The sequence below is a fragment of the Labeo rohita genome, chromosome 1 (assembly GCF_022985175.1).
Source record: "Labeo rohita strain BAU-BD-2019 chromosome 1, IGBB_LRoh.1.0, whole genome shotgun sequence".
Taxonomy (NCBI): Eukaryota; Metazoa; Chordata; class Actinopteri; order Cypriniformes; family Cyprinidae; genus Labeo; species Labeo rohita.
In genome coordinates this window covers 41,921,889-41,933,389 of record NC_066869.1, presented here as the reverse complement: position 1 = coordinate 41,933,389, position 11,501 = coordinate 41,921,889, and the positions used below count along the sequence as shown (strand labels likewise).

The 11,501-nt window shown below is 36.0% G+C and overlaps 1 protein-coding gene across 2 annotated transcripts in view; it reads right to left on the bottom strand.

Annotated features, from left to right (window-relative positions):
- Positions 1-1,566: 1,566 nt before the first annotated feature.
- Positions 1,567-11,501, bottom strand: part of trpc5a (transient receptor potential cation channel, subfamily C, member 5a) — a 69,204-nt gene continuing 59,269 nt past the window's right edge. For both annotated transcript variants that reach the window (XM_051113145.1, XM_051113154.1), the window contains 4 exons: positions 9,741-9,953; positions 5,681-5,722; positions 5,374-5,463; positions 1,567-3,370 (listed from right to left, as the gene is read on the bottom strand). In XM_051113145.1, coding sequence (XP_050969102.1) covers positions 2,495-3,370; positions 5,374-5,463; positions 5,681-5,722; positions 9,741-9,953 — 1,221 coding nt within the window. In that variant the 3' untranslated portion in view covers positions 1,567-2,494. The remainder of the gene's footprint in view (positions 3,371-5,373; positions 5,464-5,680; positions 5,723-9,740; positions 9,954-11,501) is intronic.

The following is an 11,501-nucleotide window of genomic DNA, read 5'->3' as shown; positions in this document are numbered from 1 at the left end:
CAAAATGTTAAAATGATTCTATTCAAATTTTTAGATCATTGTTGCTGGTTCGCCACTTTTTATTTATATTCTCCATCCTAAAACAATGTCGAATTAAATAGTCTTTAAATACCAGTATCACTCATATTGATAATACAGTAAAATATCAGAGTTGGTTAAATGTCTGAACGTTTTTGCATGGCACTGTACATGGTTTGTCAGCATTCATCATCGCAGAGCAGGGGGATGTCTTATTCGATGCATGTCCCTGGACATCTCCCCTATACCTGATTATTATAATATACTAATTAATATTCACATACAGTAAAAAGTAAGCAGTCAAAGAAAAAAAACAGCTCCAAAAACATTATAATAGTATAATGTATAAATAATGTCTGTCTAGACTAAAACAGTCTTGAAATTAAATAATTTGTACATGCTATTCAAAATACAAAAATAAGATTTCAGTCATGTTAGATTCTAGCATAACTTCAGCCCTCCGGGTGCATAACACGAGTAATATCACACTATGATGTGCACGTATCATAGCACTAAAGTGAAAAACCTTCACCACATGAGTGCCAACGGCTCACTGACCAGTTACTGAGGAAAAAAAAAACAATAAACCTGTCACACTGTCCTGTAAGATACACTGTAAGTCCATATCAGATGTGTTTCTTGCTCAAGTACACTTTCCAAAGAGACCTTTCTCTAAATATGAAATGAACAGACAATGCCTCCAGTGCATACTGGTGATACACAAATGAATTTTGAATGGAATGGCATGAATTGGTTGATTGGTGGTTGAAGGTTAAAGTCAACATGAAACAGCACTCAAACTATTTTACTAATGTAATGTGACATTTTTGAGTAAAAAATAATAATAAAGGTTGACAGGATGGGTATCGCAACAGTTACACTTTACAAATTAATAAATTATTTGCTATTATTGTAGTAACTGGAATCAAATTACTGCGTTAACAATTTGATAAGAAAATGTCAGAATGATAATATGGTAACAAAATGGTAAGTAATATTAACAACTTGCACAGTCTACTTAAAGGGATTGTTCACCCCAAAATGAAAATTCTGTCACTAATTACTCACCCTCATGACATTCCAAACCCGTAAGACCTTCGTTCATCTTCGGAACACGAATTAAGATATTTTTGATGAAATCCGAGAGTTTATGACCCTGCATAGACAGCAAGGCAAATACCACATTCAAAGCCCAGAAAGTTAGTAAGGACATCGATAAAATAGTCCACGTGACATCAGTGGTTCAACCGTACCAAAGCAATATGAACGTGCGTCGAAGACTGACAGAGAAGAGAAGAAACAAAATGAAGTCATTCTTGTTGTTTTCTTTGCGTACAAAAAGTATTCTCATAGCTTCATAACATGGTTGAACCACTGACGTCACATGGACTATTTTAATGATGCCCTTACTACCTTTTTTGGGCCTTTGTGTCAGTTGCATTGCTGTCTATGCAGGGTCAGAAAGCTCTCGGATTTCATCAAAAATATCTTAATATGTGTTCCAAAGATGAACAAAGGTCTTACGGGTTTGGAACGACATGAGGGGTGAGTAATTAATGACAGAATTTTCATTTTTGAGCGCACTGTCCCTTTAACATCAGCCAAAAAGACAATGATCAAGACATTGGATTTTTTGATGAAGACAAACATTTTTATCTTTGGAATAACATGTGCTGATATAGATATCTGGAATATGTATTAAGAAAATAAACAGTCAATTTTTAATGTTTAAATGACGTTTCACACAAAAATGAATCACCCTCATGTTTTAATCAGCCTCATGTTGTTTCAAACCTCTCTTTCTGTGGAACATAAAAGAAGATATTTTGAGAATTTTCTCAGCTGTCCATACAATGGATCATTTTCACATTTTTGGGGTTCTTAGAAATGGAAATTGCCATACTTGGGTAAACTTTTGGGTAAAAATGTAGCATTTCCATTTTCCGCAACAATTAAAGAGAAAATCCACAATAGCGTCCAAAAGAGGAAAAAAATATTGAAAAATTGAAAATGTCAACACGGCAGTCACTACCTCAACTGTTATATTAGGAACACAAATGCAGCAGTGTTAGTCCATAGAAGTCAATGGTAGCCAAAACATCTTATTTTCTGTTCTGTAGAAGGAAAACAATCCTACAGGTTTGTAACAACAGGAAAGTGTTTAAACGATTTGAGGATTTTCATTTTGTCAATGATGTGATGTAATGAAGACACAAAAATGCAACCTGGCCTGCTTTTGTCTGTTCTGCTGATTATGGCACTTTTCTGTCCCTTCTGAATCTCTGTCATCCATCATTTAATTCCCTCATCCCAAATGACTTTCGATTTGGTTAAATCTCAGAAAGAAATGACAAATATTGCAGCAGCAAACAAAAGAACAAACAGAAGAATCGTTGTTGTGGTTAAGGTAATAGTTATTGATATCATCACTGATTATTGTTATTATCAAAGTGCTGTACAGTACATACTAGCAATACTATAGCTGCGTGGTCACCGAATCGTCCTGTTCCGTTACCCAGCGGGAGGAGTCTGGCGTTTGTCCGCCACAGGGCCCGACCAATCCCTGGAACACGTCCTCGTTTGAGTCCAGGAGGCGGGAGCTGGAGGCGGAGAAACTGGAAGCACAGTGCAGGGAAGAGGGTGGGGACAGAGGTCCTAATGTCAGTAAAACATCCCTCCCGTTAGCTCTCTGTCCATCGGTTGTCATGGCACTGTCGCCCTCACTTAAAGTGCCCACGTCCACCTGATTAAGGTTGGTCTCGCTTCGGGTGACGGGACCGGTGCCTCTGGTGAAGCCCAAGTCGTGCCAAGCCCCCGGCGGGTGAAGCAATCCATCTGAGATAGTGTAGGTTGCAGCAGTAACACCTGCCGGCTGCGGAAGGTGGCTGCCCATGCGTGAAAACAGAAGGCCGAGCCGTCTGAAGGAGTTCTTCTTGGAGCTAGAGAAGCGTGAAAAGCGCCTCCAAGTTCGTGAAAGTGCAGGTCTTGATGGAGCCACTGAGGACAGGGAGGAGGAGGGCGAGGGGTTCTTCCTCAGTCCGTTGATCTTTGGTTTACCCTCCCTGTACGCAGACGTTGCCGCCGTCGTAGTTGTGGCCACCTCCATTCCGGAGATGGAGCGAAAGAGGGCGGAGACTCCGTACGACGGATCCGAAGGCGTAATGGTTTTTAAAGACACACCTTTGGCCCCGATGCTGCTTCCGTCGCTGTGGTGACAGGCTTCGCCATCGTCGCTCACCTCGTCTCGAAGCGTGGCCTCGCTGCTGGAGGAATAGTTCCGCCGGGGCGGCTTTCGGTTGCCGAGAAGGTCCAGAACTTCATAGCGGAAGCTGGAAATGTCCTGTTTCAGCTCCTAAAGCAGAGCATTTGTACAGTATTAAGTAATGCATTTGAAAATTGTGATTAAACATTCTTAAAGGGGTCATCAGATGCAAAATGTACTTTTACATTGTTGTTTGAAAATAAATGTGTGTTGGCAGCAGTGATGGGACAGCATTACTAAACGGCGTTACTAACGGCATTACTTTTTTCAGTAACGAGTAATCAAATGAATTACTGTTTCTCCTGTTACGATGCCGTTACTGTTACTGACAATAAAATGCAGCGTTACTACAATTGAGCTCACTAAAGCGTTTTTCATTCAAGTAGGCTCTCTCTCAACCATAGGACCTGCAAAGCTGTGCATCGTGTTGCGTTGTGTTGTTCTTCTGAGGTAAATTCTGTCTTATTCCTCTCAGCGTGTCTTCTTCCAGAAACGAAAAGTAGGAGAGATGAACCTGATAAATGTCTTCACTTTTGGTTACGGAGGTGATGTGGGCGTTTACCTACACGTCCGCGCATCTCACGTGGATGTTTACAATTTGAAAAGTGGAGCCACTTGTGGGCGTGTTTCCATTCGAGATAATGAGTTTAGATGGGAAAAACTAGAGATTGCATTGGTAACATATGGATTACTTTATCAGAGAATATTTTGTTTTCGACATGACTTACTTCATTTAAAAACATATATATACATATATTTCTCATGTCTATGAGGCAGGTATTCGCTGAGATTCAGATTCAGTTACTAATTAGTGAGAAGTAACTAGTAACTACAACTAATTACTTTTTTAAAGTACAGTAACATGCCCAACACTTTTTAATCCCTATAAATCATTAGCAAATAAACCTGATGTGAACAGAGCTGATTTAGACAGGGTAAAAAGGGTGTTGTTTTACATTACCATTGAGAAATTTTAAACATAGTATGTTATAGACTTTTCATTAAGATCCTAAAGAATCATATCAACTTGTGGAAATTGGGCATCCGCTTTAAGCGCTTTGAACATAAACATGATCTTTTGACATATACAAGGTCATTGTACTATAAAAACATCCTGTAAGTTTCAGAACTCAAAACTTTTTCGTTAATCTAAAACGACAGGTTGTGGAATGTGTCACTTTATGATGTAGCAGTGTGGCTAAACACCGCCTCCACAGAAGAAGATTAACGCCTGCTTCTACATCACTGCCTGCATAGCCCTGCCCACCAATTCGCACAGGCAAATGCAGATCTACGCAGAAACCAAACGATAAAGATGCCTCTGAAGACAACATGATGCTATGCAGTGCCAATTATGGAAAAACACCAAAACAAACAAGGAAAAACAAACAAGTCTTTGCATCGCCTTCCTTCTGATCCCAACATTAGGAATGGGTGGATGAACCTTATTTTTGTAATCAAGTTCCAGACTGTGTCAGTTTGAACTTGGTTCTTTGTTCACTTCATTTTACCGTAGACTGCCTTACAAACAAGGCACAATTGGATTTTCAGAAAGATTGAAACTAAACAGCGATGCTGTGCCAAATATATTGGATCCGACAGTAATGTTTTTATTACGTGGTCACTATAGCTTTGTCTGTTATTACAGATCATTTGATATGACCTAAGTATTTATGCATTTTTAACCTGAATCACAGCAGCGGCCATCTATGAAGGATGCAGGCTGTCAAGCCTACATAACTGTTAGCCAATCATAGCAGGGGGAGTTTACTTTTGAGTCTACAATCTGCCACGCCTATTCAAACAGAGCGTTTAGATGAGGGGGGTCAAAGCAGGACAGAAAATAGCTTATTACTTCTAAATTATGTTTTTGATGTAAATATCTCAATAACATAACAAATGGACCTCAGAGAACAGTACAAAATAATAAAAAGGCAGTTCAAGGCCCCTTTAAATATAAAAGAAGATCTGCAGATTTTCTGTCAACGCTGGGGCATTTAAGAATGATTACTTGTGTCAGTGTTTCTGTTTGTAAGCATGCATTTCCTGATATTTATGCAAGATAAACAGTGGGCAGTCAATTTTAGAAGCACCTTAAAATTCTCCTCCGTCAGCCCTTCGCTTGTCTTGGCGCTGCGGATCATGGACGCCACATACCTCTTCACTAGACTACGGATGACCTCCTGAGGGTTGAAGGAGAAGAAGAGAAAGCAAACGATCAGACAGAACTCTCTAATCTTGTTAATCTGAAAATGTAGCGCTGGATCTTTGGTGTGACGGTGCAAGGGAAAAGAGAGACAGGGAAAACAAAGCCAGAGGCGAAGCAATGTAATGCAATTACATGCACATTGTTTGTATTCTCGCATGTGTGTAATTGCAGAGCTTTATCTGCTGGCATACCTGATAATGCTGATTCTGTATCAGCCTGTCAGCATGCTTTTCCTGAAAGGAGAAACAGATATTTATACTGTAATTATGCAGGGTAATTGAGCTTATTAACTAATCAAATACATGCCACTTTTATTTATTTGTTTATGTAATTATTAATTGAAATCCCAGGGTCATTCACAAGAAGCCCTGCCATTTGTGTGCTCTGAGTTCCCATTACTTACAGCTGACTTATTAGCAGGGCACTTAGTTTAAATCAGTTACAATATAATGTAATGAACTTAAATTAATTTAAATTGATTTGTTTTTTTTTTTGTGTTTGTTTGACACCCAATATCAATGTTCCCATTCATCATGATCAACATTCAAATGACAGAATAATAAACCATATTTGAGTAAACTGTGGTTTTATTGTAATGAAAAAAATCATGATATATAATTCTTTTCACTGTTAGTGTAATGTTTCTTTGGGAAATTTGTTGATTTCTGTTGACTTCATGTTTATTATGACACCAAATTTAAGTGGTTGACATCATAAAAAATATAGAATTACATTTCTGTTACCACTTTATTATATGTATTTTTTGGAAATATGTATTTTGTTGATTTTCGTTGATTTCATGATTATTCTGACACCAAATGTAGGGGTTAACATCAATAAAAAATAAAATAAACTTTCTGTTTCCACTATGTTTATATTTATTTGTTTATTTGTTTATTATTATTATTATTATTATTATTATTATTTTAAATGTGGATTTTGTTGTTTTTTGTTGATTTCATTATTATTCTGACACCAAAATTAGGGGGTTAAAACCACTCTGTTAAATTTATGTTGATCTTTTTTTTCTTTTTTTTTTTCTTTTTGGAAATGTGGATTTTGTTAATTTCATGATTAATTTGACACCAAATTTAGGGGGTTAAAACCATTAAAAAATAGAATTAAATTTGTTCATCTTTATTTACATTATATGTATATGAAATTATGAAATCAATCAAAATCAACAAAAGTTCCAATATATTTAAAATAAATGAAGTAATTTTTAAATTTTGTTGATTTTTATTGATTTCATGATTATTCTGATACGAAATTTAGGGGGTTAACATACACATCATAGGAGGTTTACAATTATATATTGGTCTCAACTCACATTATATTCAACATAATATATTTAATTAGCATATTTTTAGCATAAGAGATAAATAAAAAAGGGGAAAAAGATTTTAAAGTTATTAAAATAAGTCTCTTCCTCTCTTTCAGCTCACCAAGACTGCATTTATTTGATCGAAGGCACATTAAAGCAGTGATAAAGTGAAATATTGTTACAATTTAATGAAATATTTTCTATTTGAAAATGTTTAAATTTATTACTTTATTATTCCAGTTTTAAGCTTCAGAATTCGATATATTGATTTGCTACTCAAGAAATATTTGGGGTTTTTTAAGCTGAAAACAGTTATGCTGCTGAATATCTCTGTGGAAAATACATTCTGTGATGAATAGAAAGTTCAAGAGAATATCATTTATTTAAAACATTTGAACGGTAGTGTATAAATTGAGCTAATGGTGTTGGAAAAAATAATAGTTTGACCACATGATTAAGACAAATGTTGTATCTGTTGATGCTGTTGATCCTCTGGTAGGACATGGCTGATGCAAAATGCTCCAAAAATATCTGACATTTAAAAGACTGAGTAACTAATTTCATGAAGAACAATTTGGTTTTCTTTCCTATCTTTCCTATCACATCGACAATGGGAGAATCAATCAAAATTCTCGAATGCAATTTCATTGCAAATTGTCACGTGCAGTTGGCTAGATACTCCCTGCCCAGCCATCCTGCACTGTATTGAGAAGTATTAGACCTACAGATGCTTTCCACCTGGAATGCTGATATTTGTACACTCCAAAAACCTGGACAAAAATCTGACGTGCACTTCCACATGCAGATAAAGGGATTCTGATTTTGCAGTATGAGCTGAGAGATTCTTAGTATTCTTATCAGATATTGCAGGAAAGCTGCTCTCCTCTTAGCTCTACATGTAGGCAGCTTTATATAATGATCAAGGTTTGATCCCAGCTCAGCAACGCCAGCAAACATGTGGGAGAGAGTTTTGAGTGAGTGTGCTTCGGCTGTGTGTGTGTGTGTGTGTGTGTACATGAATGATAGTGTGAGAAAGCGAAAGAGAGAGTGTGCATGAGCATCTGTATTGATGCAGGCCAATAAAGGCCGTGCAGAGAGATGGATTTGTAATAAAAGTGCGTCAGGTGGAACAAGAGAGGATATATTCGAAACAGAGATGACGAGAGTCCCGGGAGTTTCACGGGGAGTTGCATGGCAACACGGGAGGTTAAACTCCAGACAGACTCAGGCCATGTTACACTTCATTACATCATCAAAGGAGAAACAGAAACTTGTTGAATTAAAAAAAAAAGTTCCTTTATATAAGTTTAATTAATTTATATGAAACTCCACTTCACTGATTCAACTGAAATTAAATTTGCTACCATGAAGCCAATAGTTGAAGTTGGGGGAGGGGGGCTGACAAGCTGGTTGTGACGTCAAAAAAATAGCAAAGACCTGTCTCATGAATATTAATTAGGCCATGCTGACGTTGCTAGGTAACCATGCTGGTTATCTAACCTAATTAATATTCATGCACCAAGCCTTTGCCATAGTAGGACTGATAAATGGTTAGTTGACATTAAATGCACCTGTTAAACATGTTACACACAACTAAAGCTATTTTAAAACGCATGTCACTAGTCATTTTCAAATAATGATACATGTGGTTTTCTTGACCTCTTTTTAGAGACACAGAATAATTGTACTTTTAAAAATTCATGCTGCAAGACCATGTAAAAGAATCTGTTGAAGACAACCCATGGTGATCAATTTTCACTGTTCAAAAGTTTGGGTTCAGTACGAGTTTTTTTTTTAAAGAAAATAATATTTTATTTAGCAAGAATGCATAAAATTCATATAAAGTGACAGTAAAGACATGAAAAATGCATCCTTCTAAAACATAAAAGACTTTGAAAAACATCTTACAGACCCCCATTTTGTTCTCTACATACCCATGTTTAACATATAATCTTGATGTTAATAAAAAGAAAGCATAATATGTGACCCTGGACTGCAAAACCAGTCATAAGGGTCCATTTTTTTAAACTGATTTATACACCATTAGCTGAATTAATAAGCTTTCCATTGATGTATTGGTTTGTTAGGATAGGACAATATTTGGGAGAGATACAACTATTTGAAAATCTGAATCTGAGGGTGCAAAAAAAATCAAAATATTGAAAAAATTGCCTTTAAATTTGTCCAAAAGTTCTTAGCAATGCATATTACTAATCAGAAATTAAGTTCTGATATAATAACGGTATGAAATGTACAAAATATCTTCATGGAACATGATCTTTACTTAATATCCTAATGATTTTTTGGCATAAAAGAAAAATGTATAATATTGACCCATACAATGCATTTTTGGCTATTGCTACAAATACACCTGTGCTACTTAAGACCAGGGTCCAGGGTTACATATGTTTGAGTTATATAGTATTGTAGACATACGATACCAGTCTATAGTAGAATATTTAATCTCAGAAATGACAAAACTGTAATAGCAACCAATTAGCACCAAATCATTTTAAATTATTATAAATGATTATAAAATGTTTCTCAACAGCATCTTGATTTGAAAATCATGCTGGATTTTTAAGCAGCTGTCTTTGTTAAAGTCAAAGGTTTTTATATGTATTTCTCTCACCCGGTGATACCTGAAAGTAATGCATGATTATACCAGTCTAAATACAATTACTGCATCCCACTATGAGTCAAAAACCAATAGTTCAAAAGCAATAAAAATGTAAATGAGCTATTTTAGCATTCAGTGTGCTGATATATGTGTGTGGTTGTGCTGTTAGTCATTGTAATGGGTAATCAGTTACACAATGAGCGAGCTGCATTGTGCTTAAAGTGTAATTTAAACCAGAACCACATGATCAGATTCAGATGAAATGTTCAGTGAGAATGTTCAAATGGATTCAGCTTGTTTTCTTTACCGTAAACTCCTTCAAATTCTCATGTTTATGGGGGTCTTCTTCAGGCGGAGCAGGCTCCGACCCGCAGAGCCGCCCGTGCACCCATCGACAAAGGTACCAGAATGACTTAGGACTGGGGATGATGTTGAACGGTGGGGGGAGTGTGCCACCCTCATCGAAATAACTCATCCACAGCTTGGTTCGAGCAAACTTCCACTCGATGTCAGCATGGTCCTAAAGCAGAGTCACAAATAAATTAATACGAACTGAATAATAATCAGTGAAGTGTGAGATAATCAATCAATGTATCCAGTATGTATTTCAAAAAAGAATATTTATATTACACAGTTATATAATTTGAAAAAGCTATAAATAAGAATTTGTTACGAAGATCAATTTCTAGCAAGGATGCATTAAACTGATCAAAAGTAACACACTAAAGACATGTTACAGAAGTTTTCTATAAATGCTATTCTTTTGAACTTTATGTTCATCAAAGAAAAACAAAAAATCACAGTTTCCACAAAAATATTACACAGGAAAAACTGATAATAAGAAGAATTGTGTCTTAAGCACCAAATCTGTATATATTTCTGAAAGATCAAGTGAAACTGATTCTTTTTTTTTTTTCATCACAAGAAAAAAATACATTGTAATGTATACTGAAATAGAAAACATTATTTTAAATTGTACTAATATTTCACATTATTACTGTTTTTGGCATATTTCTAAAGAAATAAATAAAGCCTTGATGACCATGAGACTTTATAAAACATTTTAAAAAAATGATTTAAAAAAAAGATTAAAAATTGTCAGCCTCAAACCTTTCCAATACTAAAAAAGCCTCCACTTTTCAATACTAAAAAATCTAAGAATGTGAAAAAGAGTTTCTATTCATCAAAAAAGTCACCTTTAAAGGATTACTTGACTTCCAGAATAAAATTTCCTGAGAATTTACTCACCTCTATGTCATCCAAGATGTTCATGTCTTTTTTCTTCAGTCGAATAGAAAGGAATGTTTTTGAGGAAAACGTTGTTCCAGGATTTTTCTCCATATGGTGGACTTCAATGGGAGCCAATGTGTTGAAAGTCCAAATTGCAGTCAAAATGCAGCTTTAAATGGCTCTACACGATCCCAGCCTAGGAATAAGGGTCTTAGGTAGCGAAACAATCACTCATTTTCTAAGAAAACTAAAATTTATATACTTATTAACCACAAATGCTCATCTTGCACTAGCTCATAGCTCAACTTTACACATTACGTAAGTAAATTGAAAAGGTCACAAGTGATGTAGACGGAAGTACCGACCCAGTGTTTACAAAGCAAACGTGCAAAGAAAGTTAAACGCCCTATACAAAAAAGGTAAAACAATGATGTTTGATGATTTTTAAGTTGGAGGAGAAAACGAGAAGGAGTTTTTCGCCCTACCCTACCTTTTTGAACCGGAGTACACGGGTGAAGAATTAACCGCAAGTGACCTTTCCAATGTGATTATGTAAGTCGCGGACGCGCATGGCAGGGCTAGTTCAAGACAAGCATTTGTGGTTAAAATATAGAATTTTTTATTTTTTTTAGAAAATGGCTGATCATTTAGCGAGATAAGACCTTTATTCATCGTCTGGGATCATTTCGAGCCCTTTGAAGCTGCAATTTGGACCTTCAACCAATTGGCTCCCACTGAAGTCCACTATATAGAGAAAAATCCTGGAATGTTTTCCTGAAAAACCTTTATTTCTTTTCGACTGAAGAAAGAAAGGCATGAACCATTGTATGACATGAGT